Genomic DNA, 27,507 nt, shown 5'->3' with positions numbered 1-27,507 from the left:
ATATACAAGTCACATATAATTTCACACTTCCTTTAAGAAATAAAAGGCAAAAATAACAGTTCATTTAACTAGTAATTGATACAAAATTGCTAAACAGATAACTTACTTTCTATTTTATACAAAAATCCTTAAAATTTGGTGGTTTTTTTTTTCCGGCCAGGAGTTTGGCCTAGTGGTGGACCTGGGTTCAATTCCTCGGCACCACATACATAGACAAAGCCAGAAGTGGTGCTGTGGCTCTGGCCTTGAGAAAGACCCACGACAATGTTCAGGTCCCTGGGTTCAAGCTCCAGGAGAAGGAAGGAGGGAAGGAGGGAGGAAGGGAGGAAGGGAGGAAGGGAGGAAGGGAGGGAGGGAGGGAGGGAGGGAGGGAGGGAGGGAGGGAGGGAAGGAAGGAAGGAAGGAAGGAAGGAAGGAAGGAAGGAAGGAAGGAAGGAAATGAATTTGGTTTTTTATTATTCTTAATGCCTGTATTAATTCAGCCTAACCACAACTGAAATGTTTAACCACAACAGTTACCATAACCCCTGAAATCACTGCATTCCAGGCTGGGAGTTTGGCCTAGTGGTAGAGTGCTTGCCTAGCATGCACAAAGACCTGGTTTCAATTCCTCGGTATCACATACATAGAAAAAAGCCGAAAGTGGTGCTGAGGCTCAAGTGGTAGAGCTCTAGCCTTGAGAAAGTCCAAGGACAGTGCTCAGGCCCTGAGCTCAAGCCCAGGAATGGCCAAAAAACAAACAAAGAAAAAAATGTTGCAGGGCACAGTGGCTCATGCCTGTAATCCTAGCTACTCAGGAGGTTGAGATCTGAAGATCTGAGGATCAAGGTTCAAAGCCAGCCAGGGCACAAAAGGACCTGAGACTCTTATCTCCAACTAACCTCTAGAAAACAGAAAGTGGGGTTTGGCTCAAGGGTATGGAGGTACCTTGATCTGAAGAGCTCAGGTACAGCGCCCAGGTTGAGTTCAAGCCCCATGACCCACCCAAAAAAGAAAAAAGAAATACTGCATTCTTTCCTCACTTACAGACTAGTGGTAATAGAGCTGTCACTATAACATGTATCAGTGACCAAAGCAAAGTTCTATTCAACTTAAGTTGAATATTCAACTACACAGTTCTATTCAACTAAGTATATCTACGAAGAAAACCAGAAATAATAAGCAGCAGCATCAGTGACTATATAGATTCTGGATTTGGACCCAATACTGACCCCTCCCCAATCACAATTTTTATTAACCATGTTTTCATGGTATTTAAAGTTTTCTTTCTTTCATCCGCATATAAATATGCTTTTAAAAGCAAAGAAAGGGCTAGGGATGAAACAAGGTTCTATACCCAGGACATTCTTCACCCAAAAAGAACAAAAACAGACACAAAGCAAATGAAATTACTTATAAAGCTATACCATTTGGATAAAATTATTCTATAGCTAAGTAAACAGTAATTCTATGACAAAATTTCTTTACCATGGAACATAATTTTCCTTTTAACAACATTTCTAAGATTTGGAAAAGTAACTAAAAACATGTAAGTAGAGCTCAAATCTTATTCCAGTTAGAACTTCAATCCTCTTTAAAACTTCTCTTACAGACTTGAGGAATAGTTACTGTTGGTGCAACAAGTCTACACTTAAGTCTACACTTGCAGATTAAAGAAAAATAAGATGGAAAAAAAATCACATTAATTCCTCAAAAGAAAACTTAAAGAAGGAAATAAAGAAATGTCTGAGCATTGTGATATTAATCTGAATCTCGAAACTTGAGCCGCTGAGGCAGGAGGATCCCAAGTTCAAAGTCAGCCTAAGCTACATGGTGAAAACTTATCTCAAAAGGGGAAGCGAGGGGCCGGGAGTTTGGCCTAGTGGTAGAGTGCTTGCCTAGCATGCACGAAGACCCAGGTTCGATTCCTCGGTACCACATACATAGAAAAAAAGCTGGAAGTGGTGCTGAGGCTCAAGTGGTAGAGTGCTAAGCCTTGAGAAAGTCCAAGGACAGTGCTCAGGCCCTGAACCCAAGCCCAGGACTGGCAAAAAAAAAAAAAGGGAGGGGGGAGAGCGAGAGAAAAGGGAAAAATATCAAAACTAAAAGTACTTTTTTTAAAACCAATTTTCAAGTGATTTCTGATGCTTTTTTTAAGTCCTCTGCCATTTAATGCTAAAAACCAACTTCTAACCTACTTAAAATATAAAAAGTAGTATCTGGAATCAGTTTTGTTTCACAGGTATAAAGCTAAACCCTCTTTTTACCTTAAAAGAAAATGTCTTAAGCCGGGAAGCCAGTGCTCATACCTGTAATTCTAGCTGCTCAGGAGGCTGAGATCTGAAGTTCGAAGCCAGACCAGACACAAAAGTCCGTGGCTCTTTTCTCCAGTTAACCACCACAAATAAGTGGCACTGTGGCTCAATGGGTAGAGTGCTAGCCTTGAGCTGAAGAGCTCAGGGACAGTGCTCAGGCCCAGAGTTCAAGTTCCACAACTGACAAAAAAAGAACAGAAAAGTCTTAAAGACACTTTTTTTTTTTTGCCAGTCATGGGGCTTGAACTCAGGGCTTGAGCACTGTGCTTGGACTTTTCTCAAGGCTAGAGCTCTACCACTTGAGCCACATCACCACTTCCAGCTTTTTTCTATGTATGTAGAACCCTAGTCTCCCTGCATGTTAGGCAAGCAGTCTACCACTAGGACAAACTCTCGGCTCCATTAGATGCTATTCTATCTTCACTAAACACTCATAAAAGAATTTTGGCATATTTGAGAATTTATTAAGTACTAGGAATTAACTATTTGTAAGTGGTAGTCAATTAAAAAGCATCACCACAAATAGGCACATGAAATATTATGGTGAAACCACTTGATATAAGTAATGCACTGAAAAACAAAAGAAAAAGGGAAGAAAAATGACAGGAAAGTGAAACATTCTTGTTGGGCTAGGTCTTAGCAGGGCAGAGGAGGTTTAATGGAGAATGAATAAGGATAAACATGGTTAAAAGTAGTTTATTTGCATGTATGAAAACAGAACAATGAAACTTCATGAAATTGAGTAGATGTGGTCAGAAAGAGTGATAGAAGGGGATTAAGGATGAGAAATTTTGATTGAAATGCATTTTGTAATGTACAGAAGTAGCACAGTACACCCCTGTTGTACAATTAATGCATACTAATTTAAAAAGACATCAGAAGGAAGAACTTTACATAAATACAATAGCAAATCTTAAAAGTTGGATACTCTAACTTACCAGTCTAAGATTAAAAAAACTTTTTTTTTTTTTTTTAAAAAGGCCCTGGGTTCAATTCCTCGGTACCATATACTAAGAAAAAGCTGAAGACAAAGAGTCTAGGCCCTGAGGTCAAGCCCCAGAACTGGCAAAACAACAACAACAACAAAAAAAAAGCAGGGATATCTAAAACTGATTAGGGAATCTTTGCAGATATTTTCTTTTTTTTTTTTTTTTTTTTTTTTTTTGCCAGTCCTGGGCTTGGACTTTCTCAAGGCTAGAGCTCTACCACTTGAGCCTCAGCACCACTTCCGGCTTTTTTCTATGTATGTGGTACCAAGGAATCGAACCCGGGTCTTCGTGCATGCTAGGCAAGCACTTTAACCACTAGGCCAAACTCCCGGCCCATTTTGCAGATATTTTCCTGAAGGAAAACAAAACAAAAACTAAGGCTACTGATTCTAAACTTTCTAATGCCAGATGTCTAGGAAAGAGAAATCTTATTAACTAAAGAAATAGGAAAATAGAAATCTTATTAGCTAAAGAAATAATTTTTCACTAAAACATTATCATTTTTTACATACTTCAGGATGACAAAAATATTTTTCCTTCATGTTTTACTAACTTCAGATAGTATGCAATTAATAGGGCCCAACCACCCTCAAAATTTCCCAAAACATATTATTTCCTTGCTCAGTCTACTCTCCTGACTTCAATGGTGTCTAAAACCTGTAGCCTACATCTTACATCCTGAGTTTAGTCTATCTTTACTACAAACTCAATTCAATCTATTAAAAAAATAACTTTACCCACCTTGATCAAATTCTCCTTAAACTCTGTCAATGATATGACCTTCTTTTAAAAACAGATTGCCTAATTTCTAGGTATTATTAATGAGCAATCCTATAATTCACTGAAGTACCTAGCACTATTACTATCATTATACAACTGAAGTAACATTCTACCTACTGTAGTGCTATTCCCAATTACAATCTAGTCCTGAATCATCTTCCAACACTACTTAATCGTGTTACCCTTCTTAGAAAAAAATTTCCTCCTCTTCTAAGGTTAAATATTAAAATCCTCACTAAGATTCAGTGCTCTATACTTTTATCCCAACTATTCAAATTATGTCAGCCATTAACCAATTAGCTCAGATTACTATTCATACTAACAGCATTCCTCAAAGTAGTTCTTCATAATTAACCCAATGACACATCACTACCCTCCATAATATAAGATGTTGCTTCCTTCCATTCAATTAATTTTCCATGCTAACGAGCATTTTCACACTACCATTTGAGCCACACCGCCAACCCTGCTTTTTGTTGGTTATTTTGAAGATACAAATCTCGCTGGGCACCAGTACCTCACACCTGCAACCCTAGCTACTCAGGACGCTGAGATCTGAGGATCACGGTTCAAAGCCAGCCTGGGCACTAAAAGTCTCCAATTAACCACCAGAAAACCAGATATGGTGCTGTGACTCAAGTGGTAGAGCACTAGCCTTGAGCTGAAATGCTCAGGGACAACATCCAAGCCCAGAGTTCAAGCTTAACGACTGACAAGAAAGACAGTAGGTCAGACCTGTGATCCTAGCTCCAAGTGTCCCAAGTAGGTGTATTACAGCTCAGGTGTGCATGAAGGTGAAATGTTAAGATGACCCTATCCTAAATATAACCAGTGGACAGGGATAGAGATGTGCCTTAGTGTTACCCTAGGGAGCATGAGGCCCTGAATTCAAATCTTAGTGCCAAGCAGGGGGGAAAAACACTTTGACTTAAATGACTTTTATAATTTAATCTAATCACCTCAACATATACTAATGACACTCCTATTTTATCTCCAGACCAACCTAACCACCAGATATTGATATCTAATTGTTTACTGAAACTAATAATTTGGGTATCTAATAAGAAATTTCAAATTTAATAAAAAACTAAAAGGATACAAACATACATGCATACACACAGTTTTAATTCTGAGAAAAAGATGGAAACAGCTTTATCTTGTATGATTGCTGTTCTTAATGTACTATGTTATTTCTCTTCTCCTTTGTTTTGCCCTTTGGTTAATCTCATATTGTTACTGTATCTGACATTGTTACTTGGTATATTGTATACATGTTTATTTGAAAATAGGAAAGAGAAGGGGGAAAAACAAGATGATTGGGAGGGCGTGGGGGGAGGGAAATAGAGACAAAAACATGAGAAGGGGTATCAATGTGTGAGAAGTCATGCACCTACTACCTGGCAAATGGAACTGTAACCCCTCTATACATTTCCTCGAGAATAAAAAATAAATAAATAATAAATAAATTTTTTTTAAAGGCTGCAAAGTGATGCTGCGGTTCAAATGGTAGGGCTAACCTTGAGAAAGCCCAAGGGCAGTGCTCAGACTCCCTGAGTTCAAGCTCCAGGACTGGCAAGACAAATAAATAAATAAGTCCAAGATAGTACTTGCCTAGCATATGTAAAGATCTGGATTTAGTTTCCATCAAATAAGTAAATAAATAAATCCACTGCATGTTAATATATAGTAATATTTAAGGTTTTGCATGTTACTATATATTACATTTTATGAAAAACTACTGACCAAAACAATACAGCTCAATTAAAAGAATAAGCAAGTTTTTACATTTTCACAAATCAATGCCTAGGTAAAGAGAAAGTAAAGTTTTAGATCTGTTTGAGAATTCTACTCTTGGAATGGGTGCTTTAGACTGAAAGATGTTAATATCTAATCTCACAGAGCTATATAGCTGGAAAAAGAAGAAATAATTTAATAGCCATTTAATCAATTGTGGATAAATACTACATCAATTCTGACAAGTAGCAATTTCTTAAAAGTCAGTTTAAATATGAAATCCTCAAACTTTCCATACTGCTGGGTCTATATTGAGCTTTAAATGGATAATTTACTCATACATGTATGAGTCTGTAACACAATAAATCATTTGAAAACTTCTGGTTCATAAGAGCTTTCATATAGATCTTCCAAGTGTTGGCACATTTTATTACAATATCAAAAAATTCTATTTGTTAATAGCACCATCCATCTCATCAGAAAAAATTTAAGTATTAAGAAGCTATCAATCTTGTGTAGATCAGAGCTATCCAAAACTCTCTTTTCCATAGAAAGCTCAAATTTATCATTGGCAAGATAAGAGTTGCCAGTCAAGTGACAAGCTCACTTCTTTTTTATTTTTTTTTCAAAAATATCTGTCACTTAATACATTAGATATCAAAAACCATAATTTGTCTGTAGTTCTGACAAAAGGGAAAAAATATTTTATGTAAATTAAGAGTAAAATTCAGCAATTTTTCCAACACTTGTTATGGTATGCAGCAGGAATGCTTTGTTAAGTCCTATTTCCCATTTTGTCACAAAGATCATTATGAAGACACATATGGAAATGGGTATCACTTCACACTCAACTGGATGGTCAAAATTTTAAAAAGTTGGTTAAAATATACATTTGTGGTGCTTTAGAGAAATTAGAACCCTCATTGCTGCTGGTAAAACAAAAACTGTTCCTGTCTCTCTAGAAAAAGTTGGGTAATTCCCCAAAAAGTTAAACATAGAATAACTACAAATATATCCATCTTGTGGATATATTCAAAAGAAACTGTGTCAAAAACAAAAAATTATATATACATAAATATTTACAGCATTATTCATAACAGTCAAAAAGTCCAAAGAACTTAAATGAAATACAACGAAATATAATAGAAAAATAAATTGAGAGTCACACACTAATGGCTTGTACCTATAATGCCAGCTACTCAGGAGGCCAAGATCTGAGGATCAACATTCAAAGCCAGCCTGGGCTTTATCCATGAGATTCTTGTCTCCAATTAAACCTCTACAAAAAAGGAAGTGACCTTCGGCTCAAGTGATAGAGCACTAGCCTAGAGCTGCAGAATTCAAGGACAATGTCCAGGCCCAGAGTTCAATCAATCAATCAATGAGTTACTGATACAAGGCACAACATGGATGAATCTTGAAAATATTTTTTTTTAAATCCAGCCAGGAACAAAAGGTCATGCATTGTACAATCCCACTAATATGAAATAATGGCCAATCCAAAAGGATACAAAGTAGATTTTGGTTGTCAAGAACTAAGGGGAGGAGGGAATAGAGAATTACTGCTAAAAGGTATGAGTTGCTTGTTTTTAAGGGCATAAAAGTACTCTAAAATGAGATAACGTTTATGACTCTACTAGTCTATGACTACATTTAAAAACTATGTTGTATACCTTAAAGTATGATTTTTGTAGTATGCAAATTATATCCTAGTAACTTTATTTTTTAAAGATATGCTATTTAAGATTTGGTAAAAATTAATTTCACTGGCTCATCAGGTTATTTTTCAGTGAAACTGGAATTTTACTTTATCTGATAAGTGCATAGTCATTAAGAGTACAGCAACTACTAATACAGTTATAGGTATACTACCATCACTGAAAGCGTGAACACAGTGAAAATAGCAAATCAAATTCTTAGCATTTTTAGAAATAGCAATTTGATGCAAAGGACCCTTAAAGGGTCTTAAGGATCCCCAAAGATCCACAAATCACTTTGAGAACTGTTATTCGAAACCACAACTTCACAAAACTGAAATGCAACCAAAGAATTTCCAAATACAGATCTGAGATTCCAGGGCAATTGTACTGTTCTAAGCATTACATAAAAAAAATTCTTAAGAGGGGAGGAGAGGGAGAGGGAGAGGGAGAGGGAGAGGGAGACAGAGAGAAGGGAAAGGAGGACAGGAAAAGGAAAGGGAAGAAGGGGAAGGGAATTTGAAGGATAGAATTAAAAGTAATCTTTAAGTGACAATAGGAAGTTATTTCAACCAGTCCAACTTTATTACCTAATAATAATAGTACAATCTTCACAGAAATCCAAATACAAAGTAGAACTTAAATTCAAGGCCTCATGCTTGCTAAATAGGCTGAGCCCCATCTTCAATCCTTACAGTGTTAATTATTTACAAAACAGTTCCATTTCCTGCTTGGGCCCTTGCCTAGGCTGTAATCTATCTATTTTAGGATTCCCACAGTAGCTAAGATAAGTAAACAGCTTCATATCCAGCTATCTGTTAAAAAGGGGTCTCACATTAACTGCTCTGCGTAGGCTGGCCTCCAACTGCAATCCTTGCAATGTTAGCTTCCTAAGTAGGATTACAGGCAGGAGAAACCAGTGCCCCATTAAGATTTTATTATTTAATTCTTGTATAACATTTAAAGAATCAACTTTTGAAATACCTCCCATACTTACTAATAATAACCATTGTGGCACAGCTTAAGTTACTATCATTTAAAAAAAAAGTAAAGAGAACTTCAGTAAAAGGTACCCTAGTCCAACTCCAACACCTCCATTTCAAGTGAATTTGCAAGAGAAAAATAACCCACCCACCCCCACACCAAAAAACGAAAAAGTCAGACAACTAGTGGCTGAGATAACTATGTAACTACATAAGTACTCTTTACTCCTAGTGCTGTATTTTTACTATGCCAACCTAATTCCCCAACCAAATAAAATAAAATGTTTAACTTATATCATCATAGCAAAGCCAATCAAGATATCCTATTCTTTTGGGTTTTTGTTTGTTTTTTGTTTTTGCCATTCCTGGTACTTTCTGCTCAAGGCTAGTGCTCCACCACTTGAACCACAACACCACTTGCAGCTTTTTCTCTGTATGTGGTGCCAAGGAATCGAACACAGGGCTACATGCATGCTAGGCAAGCACTTTACCACTAGGCTATGCTCCCCAGCCCCCACCCCAAGACATCTTATTCTTTATACAAATAAAAATGTTATACTACTTGACAATATCAGTCAAAATAGAATTATTATAAGAGAAAAACAAGAAATCTAACTGGCATACAAAAATAAATCCTTAACTTCAAAAACTACAAACTTGGGGGCCGGGAGTTTGGCCTAGTGGTAGAGTGCTTGCCTAGCATGCACAAAGACCGGGGTTCGATTCCTCGGTACCACATACTTAGAAAAAGACAGAAGTGGTGCTAAGGCTCAAGTGGTAGAGCTCTAGCCTTGAGAAAAAAAACAAGGACAGTGCTCAGGCCCTGAGCCCAAGCCCAGGACTGGCAAAAAAAAAAAAAAAACCTACAAACTTGGAAGACAGCTGATGTGTACTTTTATATACACATAGAAATATCACCTGAGTTACACAGATGCTAATTAATTCCTAAAGTAAAAAAAATTTTCAATTTAGTTGGGTGATGGTGGCTCACACCTGTAAACCTAGCTATTCAGAAGGCTAAGATTTGAGGATCATGGTTCAGAACCAGCCCAAGCACTTAAGTCTGTGAGACTCTTATCTGCAATTAACCACCAGAAAACTGGAACTGGTACTATGGCTCAAGGTGGTAGGGCACTAGCCTTGAGCTGAAGAGCTCACGGACAGAGAGTCTAGTCCCAGAGTCCAAGCCCCACAACCAACCAAAAATAAAAATAAAAAAATAAAAATCTCCATTTGGTGACATTAAGACACAGTAATCATAAACTGACATTTTGAACTGAAACCCCTTTGTGCAACTACTTAATGATAGTTAATTATTTATTACACTTATTACAGCATGACATCATTTAACACTCACCTGCAGGACTGTCAGCATTCTCTCCTGGATGTAGCTGTATGCCAGTAGAATCTATAGAATTTACGGTAACTGTCTGTAGGTTTGGCAACTGACCAGTGCTTAGACTAACTGGAGTTGAAGTCAAGGATCCACCTGTTGCAACTTGACCAAGCGTGAGGGTCTGAACAGGAGTCAAAGTTATTTGTTGCGCAGCAGTGTTCTGTATTTGCAAATTCTGCAAGTTCTGGACCCCTTGTACTTGAAATGTTTGCCAAGTTATCTGTCCAGAAGGGGTCACTGTCTGTGCCTGAATTAAAAAGGTTCCAGGATTCAGCTGCAACTGAAGATTTTGCAAAGCTTGTTGTGATATATTTTGACCACTAGCTTGCACGCCATGGATTGTCTGTGGTGTAATACCTTGCACAATTTGAGCTTGACTGGTTGGCTGCTGAGACTCTTGAAGTTGTAAATGTTGTACAACAGGCTGTGCTGTAGAAACCTGAATATTCTGAGCCTGTGTCTCTTCTGAAACAGGCGACTGGATATAATTTCCCTGAAGATCTGAAGAATGGACTTGCCCACTAGAAGTAGTCAAGCTATTTGTGTTTTGTTGTAATATGCCTGTACTGTCTATTGTAACAGGCAACTGTGATGAAGAGGATGTTGGCACAAATAAATCTGTATCAGTATTAGTTTCATTAATATCAGGAGAAACTCGTTCACCAGTCCTTTCTGAATTGTCTGAACTATCCATAGCTTGCCCTGTGTTTATCAAATGTCCATCGGCATTAATGCCTGCAGTCATTGTCTGAGAACTGCCCGAGAGTCCCAAAGAATCTAGATCAACACTATTGATTGGTACAAAGGTAATATTTCCTGGCAGACCAAGAGGCACATTAGCAACTACTTGGGTTTGGCCAGGAAAAGATGAACCACCAATTGCAACTCCCTGAACCTGGACTTGACCAGTCTGTGGTAAGAGATTCTGGATATTAGCAGGAGGTGTTCCAGAGGCAAGTAAGGTTTGATTAGAGCCAGGAATGATCTGAATTTGACTATTTTCTTGATTTATACCTCCATTATCTGAAGTGCCTGTGAAACCAATCTGAACCTGCTGACTGTCTGTTGACGGAATCTGTGGTATTACTTGATATTGAACATTGGACACTGTACCATTTGATGAGTCTGATCCTGGTGCAACTGAAAATATTTGTTGATTCTGCAAATTCTGAAGGGGAAGAACATACTGCCCACTGGAAGTAGCAGTACTTGGAATCTGTACTAGATTACCAGCTTCATCTTTTATAGCTGAAGGTGTGGTTGACAAAACTTCCCATCGGTTTGGTGCTCCTCCTAACTGTGCAGAAGCCAAATCACCTGTCTGGATAAAGAAAACAAAAATGTGATGCTTGTGGCATATTTAAAGCAATCCTCAATCCTGCTACCTGCAAATAAGGTTCAAATACAAAAGGAGTACTATACCACCTATAAGAATTATCACTTCCTGGTTGTTAGTATTTTTGCCAGGACAGCCTTACCTATTTAAACAGGAAGAAGGGATTGTCCTAATGGGAATACGGTAAAATACTCAGAGATGGGAGTGTTTGACAAAATATCACTGGGCCTGAATTCATGTACATAAGAAGAGATCCTTCTGCCTAGCCTACAAGAAGCTGGAACTGTAGTGTGTAGTGTCTAGCTACACAAACTCATCTCTGACTCATCTATAACTTCTAATGCTGTACCTTTTAAAAGGTGGAGGTGGCCATACAAAATTATGAACAGTTCAAATCAAACAAACCTCAACTACTGGAGAGTTCAAGTAGTATACAACCCACTAAAAATATGACTAAATCAGGTATACTATATTTCTATTCAAAAAAGAAACATTAGCACAATGTTAGGAGTTAGGAAAGTAGGATGTGCATATTATTGGTGAATTAGGAAAGGAAGACTTGTTTAATATTGCTGTAAATCTTCAAACAATTCTTTTTATGGTATAATACATAAATTATTCCATTAGCAAGCCATAACACTTTTTACTTTTCTCTTCAACTATTATAAAGAAAGAGAGAAACCTTAAAAACAACTTAGTGCAAAAGGTTGCTGTCCTATGATAACAACAAAGGCGCTCCATTAAGTTTTTTTCTCGCATCTAAAAGTTGCAGGATATACTTGCTTCATTTATTATTTTAATATGGCGGTAAAATACTAGACATGGTGTTTTTACATTCTGTAACCTGATAGAATCTGACGTGTCATCCCATAGTTTATAGACTATGTGAGTCTGGGAAAATGCCAATGCAAGAAAGCAGAAAATAAAAGCCTGCAAGTCAACATTAAAAAGTAATCATTTTGGGGCCGGGCGTTTGGCCTAGTGGTAGAGTGCTTGCCTAGCATGCACGAATACCCAGGTTCGATTCCTCGGTACCACATACATAAAAAAAAAAACCAGAAGTGGTGCTGAGGCTCAAGTGGTAGAGTGCTAGCCTTGAGAAAGTCCAAGGACAGTGCTCAGGCCCTGAGCCCAAGCCCAAGACTGGCAGAAAAAAAAAAATCATTTTAAGGGAATAGTTGCAATACCTAACACTTTTATCTTGTTCTTATACATGCTAAATACCATGACAAAGGGCTTACGAAATTAACTCTATATGGCTGGGGTTACTATCACTCCTTTTTCACAGTCATGAAAATTGAGGGGCAAAGTCATATAGTTATCAAGATAGCATGACCAAGACAAGATTTTAATACTTGAAACTAATAAGCCTGGCACCATGGCTCATGCCTGTAATCCCAGCTACTCAGAAGGCTAAGATCAGAGAACCACAGTTCAAAGCTAGCCTGGGCAGAAGTCTGTGAAACTCTTATCTTCAGTTAACTACCAAAAAGCCAGAAATAGAAGCTGTGGCTCAAGTAGAACAAACACAATCCTTGAGCAAAAAAAACCTCAGGACAATGCCCAGGTCATGAGATCAAGTACCGGGACCAGCACCAAAACAACAAAACAAAAAGATTCGTACCAATGGCTCGTACTTGTAATTCTCGCTACTTAGATCATGATTCGAAGCTAGACTGAACAGGAAAGTCCATGAGACTCTATCTCCACCAAAAAAAAAAAGAAAAGAAAAGAAAAACAGAAGTAGAACTGTAGCTCTAGTGGTGCCTTGAGTAAAAAAGTCCAGAAACAACATCCAGGCTCTGAGTTTGAATGTGTGTGTGTGTGTGTATGTGTGTGTTTTCCTGGGTCACTCAGGAACACATGAAAACACACAAAACAAAAACCCAAGCCTAAGCATATCTCTAAAACCTAGGCCATTCTAATGCCCTTACTAACGCTAGAGGTAAAGACCCCAGGAAGAGACCATAAATGATTTACTATTATTTCTTGCTTTGTATGTGATTTTCTATAGCTCCACTAGACAAAGAAAACATCTGGCCCAACAATGTCAACCAAGGATATAGAATAGCTTGATGGAGTTTTTGTATCCTTTAAAATAACATATTAACTTTTTGAGAAATTATCATTTGAGAAAGAGGGCAGAGAACCTAGGGTTTCATTCTATTCCCAAAATAGCCTATGACCATAAAAGAGTTGTTAAAACAATTATTATTCTCCTAACCATTCCACAAAATTTAATGCAAATACTAAACCAAAAGATCTTAAATTTCTTAACAACTCTCTAATTTTCATAAAACCACTTAAGAGATTCTTCACCTAATTTTCATGTAGTTGAAAAGTTTGTATTTTAAAAGATGAGCCATTGTTCATCCCCGACTCAATAAAAATTGGGTATCTCTGCCAAAATTAAGTATGAGTAAACAATACAATCCCTATTCTTCAATGGTTCAGACTCTATCCAAGCAAACACAGCATACACCCTAGTACAATGAATAAAGTCATATATTGTAGCTGTATGATACAAATACTATGTGAGAACAGAGAAGATTGGAAAGGGGAGAGGAGAATTTGACATAAAAGACATTTGAAGTAACAGAATAAAATAGATTAATAAAAGCACACAAACAGGCTGGGAGTTTGGCCTAGTCGTAGAGTGCTTGCCTAACATGCACTTAGACCCAGGTTCAATTCCTTGGTGCTACATACATAGAAAAAAAAGCCAGAAGTGGTGCTAAGGCTTAAGTGGTAGAGCTCTACCCTTGAGAAAGTCCAAGGACAGTCAGTGTTCAGGCCCTGAGCACAAGCCCAGGACTGGCCAAAAAACAAAAACACAAAAAAAGCACACAAACAATACAGTGACAGAAATCCTAGAACAATATGCAGTCTGAAGTTCAATTTGATCCAGAAAAGGCTCATATTCATAGACAAAAGTAATGGAGAACAGCATCAGACATTTTTATTGAGACTTGTAAATGGCTTTGGCTTTGTAGATCCCACTAAATTGTTTGGACTTTATCCTGTAGACAGTGAACAAAAGCTATAAAAATGAATGGTGCAATCACATCTGTATTTTATAGATAAACTAAGGCCCAGTGGAGACTGAAAAAAAAAAAAAGGTAAAAGAGACACAGACGCAGAGACCCTATACAAATCTCTAAACCTAAAATAAAATCCAAACACTTAGAACTTAGTCACCTTAAGTTTTAGAAATGAAGCACCAGACATTAAAGTCACTTGTCATTATTCCACTTAAGTTTGGTATTAAAATTACAACAGGAAGTCTTTAATTCAAAAAATGTATAAACTTTTCAGTCATTTGGCATTTTAAACAAAGATTTAAAGTATACTTTATGTAAATCAAGATCTATATTAAGTATTATTCAACTAGAAAACCAACTTTTTAAAATTTTTCTAGCCTGCTTTAAATTTCTAAATTTTTGATCCAAAAAAGTGTCTTCTATATAAATTCAACAAGAATGACATTTTCCCTCTCTTCTTCCTTTTATTTTTTTTTTGCCAGTCTTGGGGCTTGAACTCGGGACCTAGGCAATGTTCTTGGAATTTCTCAAGGCCAGTGTTCTGCCACTTGGTGCTACAGCACCACCTCCCAACTTTTTTCTATGTATGTGGTACCGAGGAATCAAACCCCAGTCTTTATGCATGCTAGGCAAGCACTCTACCACTAGGCCAAACTCGGCCCTGCCCCTCCTCTTCCTTTTAAAAAACAAAAATCAAACTTACAGTACCTAAGGATTTTCTGACGAAACAATACTAAAGTGGATATCTAGTCATGTACAAACATAGCTGTCTACTCAATAAATTCCTCAAAAATAACTATTTTAACTAACAATTGTGAATAAATATTGCCCAAGTCATCCCCTCCCCAGATCTCAACTGTCAAACCATTTTTTCCAGCATTTCGAGCCATTAAAAGAAAAAGAAAAAAGCAAATCTAAGATAAAATTATGTATTCTGAACTTCTGTGAATAAACATACAGTAAAGGGCAAATTAAATAAATTTTTAAAAAAACAAGTCCAGGTAGAATGGTGCACAGGTATAATCTTAATCTTAGTACTCAGAAGGCCGAAGCAGGATTATCTCAGGTGCTAAGCCAACTTAGGCCACAGAACGTGACTCTGCCTCCAAAAAAGAAAACTAATGAAGCACCACATAACTCCCAAGATGACATTATAATTACTAAACATTGTAACCTAACACAATAATTTCAATACACACTTAATGAAGATATGCCATTTTTAAACAAGGAAAATAAAAAATGAGATGGCAGATAGAAATACAATAAAACTGACTTGGAGGTAGTAAGAGTCTCCTAATAACAAAATTAAAAAATTAAACCCATTTGCTTCCATAATCCTCTAGAGAATAAGCCCTAGATATTTCAAAACTATAAAACTCTAAGCACACCCATTTGTAACAGAAATTTTATCAGCAATATACTAATGGAACAAAATATAGTGCATATCAAAGAAAGGGTAAGCTAGGAAATTACCTGACAAAGTTATGAAAATGCTGACTATTGGAAACTTCATAGAAATAAAAACAAACATTAAAAACACACGACCCAGGAAAAAATTCAAGTGTTTATTGGTTTAAGAGCAAGACAACCCTTTATAAAAGATTATAAGCAAAACAAAACAAAAAAGTAAATAACAAAACACTATCATGAAAGCTGATGATGTTGTAAAAAGTTGTAACAAGGCACTCCAATTCTCCCTCTACATATGAAAACATAACCTACAAAGGACCAGAACCTACATTAGTCCTGGGTGGCTGGTGGCACCAGCAGTGATTTTGCTCTAACAATTCATTACAGAAAAAGAGCGGACTCCAATACAACTGGTTATAAAAATGGTTGTGGGGTTGAAAAAAAAAGAGTGTGTCTTCTTAATACACATGGGGGGCGGGGTAAGGATTCATAATAGTTGTACACCATTTTGGAAGGATAACTTTCAGCCCCCACAAATGGACTTTATAAAAGACAGGAACAATAAGCATGAAGCTAAAAAGTAGAATCAAACTTTTTAAAAAAACCATTCTTAAGCAAACTCTCAAGTAAAAGCTCTACGAAACATTAGAAGAACTCAGATTTTAGCTGACTTGAAAGAAGGGCTTTTTTATTTTGTTTTGTTTGGCAAGGCTAGGGAGGAAACTCAGGGCCTTGTGGATGCTAAGGCAAGCAACTCAACCATTGAGCTACAGCCCAGGAACTGCAAAATGCCCCTTTTTAAAAATAAGAATGTCCATTTTTAGTTCACATTTACTTGCTAAATTAATGAACACCAAATTTATAACAAACATTAAGCAATCATTTTCATGTTTGCTTGCTCAGTATTTCACGTAAGTACAAATGAAATAAATTTATCCACAAGTTCACACATGCAATTTGGGCAAATTAATAACTGCTACTCTATTTCCTGGTTTATCACACACACAAAAAAGAATCACAACTTTTAGTAATAAAGTATAAAGAAACCTTGCTGTAACATCACCTTTGGGAGTCTATATTGCAGGACATTATAGGTAAGACTTTTGTGATTGGGCTGCTTAAGCACTACACTAAGGGTAAACAAGCATCCTTGGCTAGGATATTTCTGTAACAAATTCAAAATATTTAAACCCCATCTTCAGTGTCACTGACTAGCTTTTTAAGACCTCTTACTCTTGATTACCAAACTAAATCAGCATAAATTTGAGCTGCATGTATTTTAAACACACACTACTTAGAATGAGGTATCCTGAATTCAATTCGAAAACAGACATTAATGGAAAAACGAGCAAACTTGTTACTTTAGTTAATAGTATCTAATCAATGTTAATTTCCTAGCTTGGACAAACACTACCCAATGTTTACATTGGGGAAGCTGGATGAAGGATATAAGGTAATTTGATTCTGTATTTCCAACTTCACTGTAAAATTATTCTAAAATATAATTTTAACAAATTACAAAACAAATCCTAATTGCCCTCTCATAATTCCCAGTAATTTCTCTAAGTCCATTTTTAAATGGAAAAAATAAACTCACCTCATTACATTTTGAGATACAATGAAAAAAATGTCAGAAATTAACTTTTCAACCAGAAAACAACTTTTTCCCCACCAAAGTTCAGGGAAATGATGCAAGCTGATCTTCCATCTTCACTCACAATGAAAATATCTGTACACAGTACCATGTTTTCAAATGTACACTTTATAGGATTTCTGTGGCATTGTATTTTAATTTTGATTGACAAATTATAAGGTGTTTGATAAATCTCACTTTCTTAGACTGATTCATGTCCATCTGAGAAATGTAATGTCAGTAGAGATTTGGTAATTCAAAAATACATGTGGCTATAAATATAGTTAGCTACCACTGGCGAGTATTTCTACTCCTGGCTGTGAGACTCACATACAAAACATTTTCAACTTTAAGTTCCTTTTCCTTCTTCACATCTCCCCTCCCCCATTCATAAAGGCATCCCTAAACCTAGTAAATTAAGTTATAAAAAAGTTTCGTTCTATTTGAAACATAAAAAATAAGGCAAAAAAAATGTTTTTCAACTTGACTTGTGCAATAGTTTATTAAGATAACCAAAACATGTATTTGGAACTTGGGGAATAAAGGGAGTTTATTAAAAGTTTACTAATTTCTAGATTAAAAACACTTTTCTTGGGGCCGGGAGTTTGGCCTAGTGGTAGAGTGCTTGCCTAGCATGCACAAAGACCCGGGTTCGATTCCTTGGTACCACATACATAGAAAAAAGCCGGAAGTGGTGCTGAGGCTCAAGTAGTAGAGTGCTAGCCTTGAGAAATCCCAAGTACGGACCTTGTCCCTGAGATCAAGTGCAGGACTGGCACAAAAAAAAATAGTTTCTTCTCAAACGTCATACCCTATATTTTAATGTTTACCACAGCACAATTAAAATATTAAAACTACTCACATCTATCAACAATACAGCTTCACCAAAAATTAACTTTTAATGCCTAGACACGATAAGTATTTGCTATTATGTCTAACATCAAAGCTATATCAAACACAGGCTGACCACAGTGCCTACACAAACCCTCACCACACAGACCAATTCCCATCCTCCACCTCAACAAGGCTTTCAACTTCACTGGGCGAACACTGCTAAACGATCCGATATAAAATCCACAATTAAATCTACCATCCGCTACTCACTTTGTCTTAAGGTCCCCTACACTCACTCCGTGAGAAGACTTCCAAGAAGAGTAGCAGTCACAGTAAAAGTGTGAGCTTTAACGTGCTTTGTGTCAGCATGGTTACTGTACTGACATCAGCAGCCTCTAAAGGTTTCCGTTCACCTTACTTGGGAAATTCTTGCAAAGTCGTAGTGGTGTGCACAGTACAATTCAACAATTCTGCACGGTGGGTAAAAAGCCAATCCCTTCCTACGAAGGCCTCCTCCCGAGAACAAGCCCTTTTCTGAAGGACCTCCGACTCGACTCAGCTCCAGCAGCTTCCAAGAAACTGCAGGCGCTGCCCGCGGCTGTGCGGCCCGCGGCTGTGCGGCCCGCGGGCGGCCCGGAGGCGGGCGGGCGGGCGGCGGGCGGCGGGCTGTGCTCGAGCGCGCAGGGCTCCCTGCAGCCCAGCTCAGGGATTGCTCAAACATCCATTTTGGAGCGCGCGCCCCCGCCCTCCCGGGCCTCATTTTGTGGGGAATTCGGAGCGAGGGCCGCCGAGACAATTCTGAGAAAGCCCGGGCTTGGCTCGAGATCCAAACGGGGCCGGGCAAGGGCAGGGCGGGCAGGGCGGGCAGGGCGCGCGTGGCGGCGGCGCGGCGCGCGCGGGCGTCCTTTTGGGCGGGCGGCGCAGGCCCGGGATGGCGGGCGGAAAGGCGGGCAGGCCGCGCGCGGGACTTACCGCTCCGGCGGCGGCGGCGGCGGGGGCCCCGGCGGCGGCGGCCGCCTCCTCGTCGTCGTCGCCCGGCGATGGCGGCCCTATCTTGCTGCAGGTAGCGGCCAGCAGAGCGAGCGGTGACGGCTGAGTGTCCTACCCCCGAGGGGCGGGTGCAGAGAGGGAGACAGGGAGGGGGTGGCGGTTAGGGCCCGGCGCGCTCGCACAGGAAGTGCGGCCCGGGCAGGGTCGAGCCCGGCCGCCCCGGCGAGCCCGCCCGCGCTCCGCTCCCGCACCTCCTCGGCCCGCGCTCCCGAGCGCCCGGCAGCCCGCCCGCTGGCTGGCACGCACCCGGCCCGCGGCGGCGGCGAGCGGCGCGCCGGGTCCCCTCCGCCCGGAACCCACCCCGGGAGGGCGCGCACACTCGCACACTCACACACGCACAAAAAGGCGGCGGGCGGGGGAGCGCGGGCGGGGTCGGAGCGTTGGCGCCTCGGGCGGGCAGCTCCCGGGGCGGGGGAGGGGCGGCGCGGGGAGGGGAGGGGAGGAGGGAGGGGAGAGGCGAGGGGAGGAGAAAGCGGCGCGAGGGGGGAGCCGGGCCGCGCTCCGCCGCGCCTCACCTGGGCCGCCGCCGCCGCCGCCGCCGCGCCGTTTCCGTGCTGCTGCTGCTGCTGTTGCTGCTGCTGCTGCTGCTGCTGCAGATACTCGCCGTGGCCGCCGCCGCCGCTGCCGCTGTCCACGTCCAAGGCAGCCATTTCCTCTTGTTTCACGGGCTTTTCGGGAGCTGCAGGCACAGCAGGGGGGGTTGGGAGGAAGGCGGGAGCGCGCGAGGGAGGGGGCCCGCGGGCCGGGCGCGATTCCTCCGCGCCGGGCCCAGGCCCCTTCCCTCCCCCTCCGCCCCCGGCGGCGGCGGCGGCGGCGGCGGCGGCGCGGCGGCGGCTCCCTCCTCCCCTCCTGCTGCTGCCCCCGCCCGCCGCGGCTGTAACCCTCCTCCTCCTCCTCCCTCCTCCCCGCGCTGCCCCTGCCCCCTCTCCTCGCCGCTCCTCTCCTCCCCTTTCCCTCCGCGGCGCTCGCTCCTCTCGCACCGTCAGTCACTCACACGCGCCCGCCCGCCGCCCGCGCCCGCACACTGGGGGACGCGCTCCCGGCGGACCGCGCCGCCCGCCCCGCACCCGGCGGGGAGAAGGCGTCGCGGAGCTTCAGGGCCGGGCCGTGGCTGGCGGGGAGGGCAAGAAGGCGGAGGGGAGTGCGGCTTTCTGCCTCTCAGACACTCGGTCGCACACTGGGGCCGGGAGGAAGCGGCGGCCCCGAGCAGGCTGTGGTCGGCGGCGGAGGCAGCAGGGTTGCTCTCTCGGCTTTACGTACCGGTCATAGTGTGTTTAGGGCACCTCAGGCGGGGCTCCCCGCCGCCTTACACATGGTGAGGAGCGAAGGCGGCAGCGACGGGAGAGGATGCGGGAAGCGGCGGCGGACACGGCCGGAGCGGTCCGGGGATTTTTTTTTTTTTCCTATTTTGATTGACTGTGCGGGAAACACAAAAGGTGGAGCCTCCAGCCCAAAAGGGGGGAAGAGGGTGACAGCCCGCCCGGAAGTCCCGCCCCTCTTCTCCGCTCTTATTTGCTGCCGCGCTCTCCATCGGCTGCTCTCATTGGTCCGGACGCCTGTCCGTCGATCCGCTAGGCAGTGCGCTTCCTGTTTGCCCCCTGGGTGGAAGGAGAGAAACAATAAGCGGCAGAGGCGGAGTACGTTCTCGGTCAGCGGCTACGGGTCGCGCGTTACCCCGCTGCGCCGGCCTAGGTCGCCGGCTGCTGCTGTCAGGCCAAAGCGCAGGCCTCTTCTTCCTCCCTGGTTTGCAGAGCCGGCCCCTCCAGGCTGTCGGGGAGCTGAGCTGGGGAAGAGAGCCTTCCCGGGTAGCTAGGGCTGCGGTCGTCGCCCCCTCCATCGCGGCGGGATCTCCCCTGGGCCTCGCGCTCCCGAAGCTGCAGCTTCCCGGCTCTGCCCGGAGGCCGCCGCCGCTCCGCCCCGGGGCTGCCGCCGCCGCCGCCGCCGCCGCCGCCGCTGAGCAAAGCAGACCCGCCCCACGAGCCCGGAGGGAGGGCGCTGGTATTGGGGGGAGACACCCCCTTCCAGGCCGGAGGAGGATATTCTCTCACACGCTCCTCGGGTTCAGCTCGGATTCACGGTCGGAGCCATCTCCTCCCCTCCCCCTCCCCCAGGTTTCCTGCCCCACCAGAGGATGGCACTTAGAGCCTGGGAGCCCGAAAGCTGTCGTTCTACCCCAGGCAGATTTAAAGTCGATTTTATATGATCCTGCCAGTGGGGCAGGATCAGTCCATTTCTTTAATCCATCAATTTTGTTGCACACATAGGATTCCTTGTTGATAGCAAGTAGGTATCCCCAGGAAAAGCCCATCAGCAATTGCCAATATTTTTTTTTAAAGACAATGGATCTCATGGAAGTATCCCTTTTTTTTTTTTTCATTTATTAAGTTTCACATTCCTTCCTCCTTTGGCATCCTCGCTAATCTTGCTGTAATCCGGAGTGGGATGTGCAAGTTTTATTTTAGTTGTGTTCTGCCAAGTAAGAGACATCTCTGCCTATTACCTTTAGATCTGATTGCCAAGAAAGAGGTTGAATGTGAGTGGTAGTCCACAATATCCCTTTCATTAGAAATCTGATTCAAGCAAGAATTAGTGTTCCATTATTATAAGTCTATTTTGTGTAATACATGAGGTTGTGCCCAAGAAGAGGTTTTGCTGTCTAAGCACTTAAACTAGATTTTGTGTGTACCAAAAAAGTCTTAGTCCATTTGTAAGACTTAAGTTTGCCTCTCAGTTCCAAAACATTTAAATTTGTCATCTGGGTTCAGTGGATGGGAAAGTATGGTTACCTGATAGATTACCATGGAGCTGACCTAAAAAAAAAAAAAAACACAACAAACATGCACAATAAGACTTGAAATTCTAAGACCAAGAATAGAGCTCCTAGCTTTTAATAGAAATTGGCCTCAGGTGGGTAGAAAAGGGAATGGCTGGTTTAAAAGGCAGGACAAGGGGCCGGGAGTTTGTCCTAGTGGTAGCGTGCTTGCCTAGATGCACGAAGACCCGGGTTCGATTCCTCGGTACTACATACATAGAAAAAGGCTGAAAATGGTGCTGAGGCTCAAGTGGTAGAGCTCTAGCCTTGAGAAAGTCCAAGGACAGTGCTCAGGCCCTGAGCTTAAGCCCAGGACTGGCAAAAAAAAAAAATAGGACAAAGATGTAAATAAATAGGCCCACAGAAAGGGGGTTAATATTTCTATGATCACTCTGTTCTGGCCTGGTTGGCCTGGTTAATGTTGGACAGCTGGTAGCTCATTCCTTGAAAGAGATGTCAGGAATTTTCATGTGCTTTTCCAGGAGTAGGGATATAGCATGTCCATTTTGCAAAGGGTCATTCCAGTCATCATAGTAAACAAACCACTTGGTCCTAAGAATTAAATTCATCTCTTTATTGAAGCTAATTGCAGTGACAGGAAGAAATTATTTTTGTCTTCTTTGGTCTGTAGACCATTGCGACATGCAAAAACATTTCTTCCTAGAAAAAGAAAATAACATACCTGAATTAACTATTGGGATTTGGATGCAAGACCCTTAGGATAGATATTATATACATGTGTGTGTATGTCATACACATAGCAAAAGCACCACTCACTACAGTCAGATTCCAAAAACTTCCTCAGACCACACAAGAAAGAGCAATTTCCTTAGAATATCCAAAGGTAACTGAAAATGAAAATACATTCTTGAAAAAATAAGTTTTCTTAACTCTTGGAGTCAGATCTTTAAGTACAGCTGGGCATGTAGCTCAAGATAGAATGCCAGTCTAACAGGCACAAGGCCTCAGGTTTGATCATGCACTGCTAATACATACATATATATTAATTTAAAAGAAACAATATACTTTAGTTGAAAAAGTTGTTCTTAGTAGAGTGCTGCTTTCAATAGGACCTGCTGCTATATCTACATAGGAAATCAAAATTGCTTAAGAAGCAAAATGCTGTTTATTGATATATTCTTTCCAAGATAATTTCAGAAAGCTTTGTGACTGAGCCATTATTTGTTTACTTCATGTAAAGAGATATAGTGTTACTTGATTTTTTTACCTTACCGTCATCTTCTTTAAGTATTAATATAAGTTTTGTTTTTTTTTTTTTAACTCTTTGGAATGTAATAAAAGTGGAAAATCCCTAAAGGTGGGCTGAGGCCTAGCTCAGATGGTATAATACTGCTCTCCCAAGCTTGGTGCCCTGGGTTCATTGTCACAGAAAGGAAGGTATCTAAGCACCTAATGACCAAGAGTCTTTAACTGCTTTCTCCTTTACCAAGAGGTGATCTGCATCTGTAAAGGACCTCCCACTGTGTACTAAAAACCAGGCCATCCAGATTTACTGGACCACAGGTGGGACTATTCCCTTCCAGGCACAGTCCCTACTTCTACATTTCTTCAGTTCTGAATATCTAAGTTTACCATAGAAAGTTGCTGAAGTTCAACTGTTTTTATCCAAAAAGGTGGCAGTTTTACATAGCTCAATCTAACTCCATATCTCATGAACATAACCTTTGTTGTTAGGACGGGTTTCCTACTTTTTTTCTTTTTGTAGCAATCCTAAGGCTTGAAATCGGGGCCTGAACATTTCCTTGAGATCTTTCACTCAAAGCTGGCGCTCTACCACTTGAGCCACACAGCTCCACTTCTGGCTTTTTTGGTCATTTATTAGAGATGAGTCTCACAAACTTTCCTGCCCAGGCTGGCTTGAAATCCTGTTCCTCAGATCTGGGATTACAGATGAGAACAAGGCTACAGGTTTCTTACTTTCATTTGCCTAGATCTCTAACCATGTTCAGGAACCATTCATTTCGTTACTTACATAATCACTGTCACATTTCAGAAGCATTCAACTTTGAGTATTCTTTCCGTTCATATTTCATGTTTTTCCTATTTTCTCAAGAACATACCTCAGAAACCATATATATATATTTTTTTTTTTTCTTGAGCTCAGGGCCTGAGCACTCCATATCTATTTTTAAATCTAAGAAAGGTTGAGGTGACTTTTTTTTGAGCTTTTACTATGGGCTAAGTAGTTCACATCTTTAATTTTATTTAATCCTCAAAAACCTCTGAGATAAATATTAGAGATATATTTCATTTTACAAATGAGGAAACAGGTTCAGCAAGGTCATATCATTTCGATAAGTGGCAAAAAGAATTCAAATCCACTTCGCCAATCAACATAAATCCCAAATGATCATTTTTAAAGATTCTACTACCCATTGTCTGAAAAATAAATGAGAGGTAAATACAGTAGGATTATAGCTCAGTGGTAGAACAGACACCTTAGGTTCTCTCACCAGAATGAAATATAAAAAAGGCAATCAGTACCTACCTCAAGTATATCTTCCTTAGAACATGAGCTCCCTGTGTTAGCAGCCATAACCTTTGACCAATACTTGACATGTTGTAGATGTTTAATATTAAGTAGAAAAACTGACAAGACAATTTTCTTGTGGGAAAATGATGAATGCAAATTAAAATTAATTGATAAATACTCAAGTCAAATTCCTCTAACCTTGTAGTAGTTCAGCTTTTACAAGATCACCTTCTTCAAATGAGTTAGACCCTCATTGCCATTCAAGCTTCACATCAAGGATTTTAAACTATGATGCAAAAGGAGTGATGTTCTTAGCATTTAAGGGATCTCATTTTCTTTATTGACATTGACATTCCTCTGTATTCAAAGCTCTCTATTGCCATAGGTGTGGATCTAGCCATAGATCACTTGACTAGCAAGCTTGAAACTCTTGAGTTCAAACCCCAGCAATGGGATAAAAAATTATCTATACCACTGGGCATGGTGGCTCATGCCTGTAATCCTAGCTACTCAGGAGGATGAAGTCTGAGGATTGTGGTTCAAAACCAGCCTGAGCACTAAAGTGAGTGCCAATAAACTACAAATCTCCAATTAACCACTAGAAAACCAGAAGTGAAGCTGTGGCTCAAGGGGAAGGGCAGTAGCCTTGAGTTAAAGAGCTCAGGGATAGCGCCAAGGCCCAGAGTCTAAGCCTCACTACTGACAAAATTAAATTAAATTAAAAATTAAATATATATATATATATGTATGTATACATACACACATCACCCATGCAGTGATTCAGTCAATACTAGCATTCTAATTCAGGATATTTTTCTAAGAAAAGGTGTTTTATATTTCTAACTTTTTAATCACCTGTCTTAGAAGAATATAGAAAACTAAAATCCTGTTGTAAATTAGCAAATTCAGGAAGAAACTTTACTTAAATAATAATATAGCCTAACAATCTTAAAGTATAAAGTCCTTACATGATGAAGAACAACTTTCAGTATAGAGTATATTCATATTTTAGTCCATGATCCAATCTCTGTTAAAATGTATTTTTTTCTTTTAATTATGATCAGACACATAAAATGGCCCAGTCATAGCCACAGCCTCACTAGATGAATTTTTAATAAAATAATAGAAAGGGGCCGGGAGTTTGGCCTAGTGGTAGAGTGCTTGCCTAGCATGCACAAAGACCCGGGTCCGATTCCTTGGTACCACATACTTAGAAAAAGCCAGAAGTGGTGCTGAGGCTCAAGTGGCACAGTTCTAGCCTTGAGAAAAATCCAAGGACAGTGCTCAGGCCCTGAGCTCAAACCAAGACTGGCAAAAAAAAAAAAAAAAAATTCTTCACTTCTTGGGCCGGGAGTTGTCCTAGTGGTTAAAGTGCTTGCCTAGCATGCATGAAGACCCGGGTTCGATTCCTCAGTACCACATATAGAAAAAAGCCGGAAGTGGTGCTGAGGCTCAAGTGGTAGAGCTCTAGCCTTGAGAAAGTCCAAGGACAGTGCTCAGGCCCTGAGCTCAAGCCCAGGACTGGCAAAAAAATAAATAAATAAATAAATAAATAAATAAAATAAAATAATAGAAAATCATGTTAAACTTTAGATAGTATTGAATATGGCTTTTAAAATTGCTTTAAAGGACTAGAATTTTTCTCATTCCCCCAAAATAGCTAAAATGCTACATTATGTCATCGCTCCACTGCAACCCAAGAGCTACAGTAAAATATATGTGTATGTATATATACCTATTGTCTTCATTTGCTTATTGCTTTTTTTTTTTTGCCAGTCCTGGGGCTTGAACTCAGGGCCTGTGCACTGTTCTTGAGCTTTCTTAGGGCTAGAGCTCTACCCCTTGAGCCACATCACCATTTCCAGCTTTTTTCTATCTATGTGGTACCAAGGAATTGAACCCAGACCTTTGTGCATGCTAGGCAAGCACTCTACCACTAGGCCAAACTTCCGGCCCTTCATTTGCTTATTGCTAAAACAAAATACCTGAAACTGGGCACCTTATAAAGAAAAAGGTTGTTTAGTCCATATTTTTGGAGACTGACAATCCAAGATTGGACAGGCTTATCTTTTTGGTCTCACCCCTGCTTTGTTACAACATAGCAGAAAAGAGGAAGAGGAACTATGTGCAGAAGAGATCATATGATAAAGCAAAAATCCAGAGAGATAGAGATATGCAGACTCTATCTGTAACAATCCTTTCTCCAGGAAATTAATTGGGTTCCCCTTTGAGAACATTAATTTCTTCTAAGGGTGACATCCTTATGATCTAATTACTTCCTACCATTCCCAACTTTTTTTTTTTTTGTCAGCCCTAGGCTTGAGCTCAGGGCCTGAGAACTATCCTTGGGACTTTCTCAAGGCTAGAGCTCTACCACTTGAGCCTCAGCACCACTTCCAGCTTTTTCTATGTATCAAACCCCGGTCTTTGTGCATCGGTAGGCAAGCACCCTACCACTAGGCCAAACTCCCAGAAAGAGCAACACTATCTATCTATCTATCTATCTATCTATCTATCTATCTATCTATCTATCTATTTATTTGCCAGTCGTAGCGCTTGAACTCAGGGCCTCAGCTCTGTCCTTGGGATTTCTCAAGGTTAGAGCTCTACCACTTGAGCCACAACACCACTTCCAGCTTTTTCTATGTATGTGGTACCGAGGAATCAAATCTGGGTGTTCATGCATGCTAGGCAATCACTCTACTACTAGGCCAAACTCCCAGCTCCCAACTTTTAAAGGTTCTACTGCCTATCAATAGTACAGCAATAGAAACCAAGCTTCCGGCATGTAAACCTATGGAAGACTTACTTGAACCATATTCAAATCATTCAAATCATTCCACCTATATATGCGTGATATACAAACAACAAATACATGAGTGTATAAATATGCATCATACAATCCATTGTGAACTGACAAATTTTGGCATAAACAAATGAAATTTAAACTGAAATGAGTGATAATCCTCTCAAGAATATTTGAAAAACTGAAGAAATCTAGCTATGGAATGATAACTGTATCAT

The 27,507-nt window shown here is 40.7% G+C and overlaps 1 protein-coding gene across 1 annotated transcript in view; it reads right to left on the bottom strand.

Annotated features, from left to right (window-relative positions):
• The window catches only part of Sp3 (Sp3 transcription factor), a 53,304-nt gene extending 32,518 nt beyond the window's left edge, over window positions 1-20,786 (bottom strand). The window contains exons 1-4 of the mRNA XM_090342618.1: window positions 20,438-20,786; window positions 19,693-19,856; window positions 19,100-19,228; window positions 9,835-11,194 (exon numbers count right to left, since the gene is read on the bottom strand). Of these exons, the coding sequence (XP_090198744.1) occupies window positions 9,835-11,194; window positions 19,100-19,228; window positions 19,693-19,856; window positions 20,438-20,444 (1,660 nt within the window). The 5' untranslated portion in view covers window positions 20,445-20,786. The remainder of the gene's footprint in view (window positions 1-9,834; window positions 11,195-19,099; window positions 19,229-19,692; window positions 19,857-20,437) is intronic.
• Between the last annotated feature and the right edge of the window lie 6,721 nt (window positions 20,787-27,507).

The sequence above is a fragment of the Megascapheus bottae genome, chromosome 12 (assembly GCF_031878675.1).
Source record: "Megascapheus bottae isolate mThoBot1 chromosome 12, mThoBot2.hap1, whole genome shotgun sequence".
Classification (NCBI taxonomy): domain Eukaryota; kingdom Metazoa; phylum Chordata; class Mammalia; order Rodentia; family Geomyidae; genus Megascapheus; species Megascapheus bottae.
This window is presented reverse-complemented; position numbering and strand designations above follow the sequence as displayed.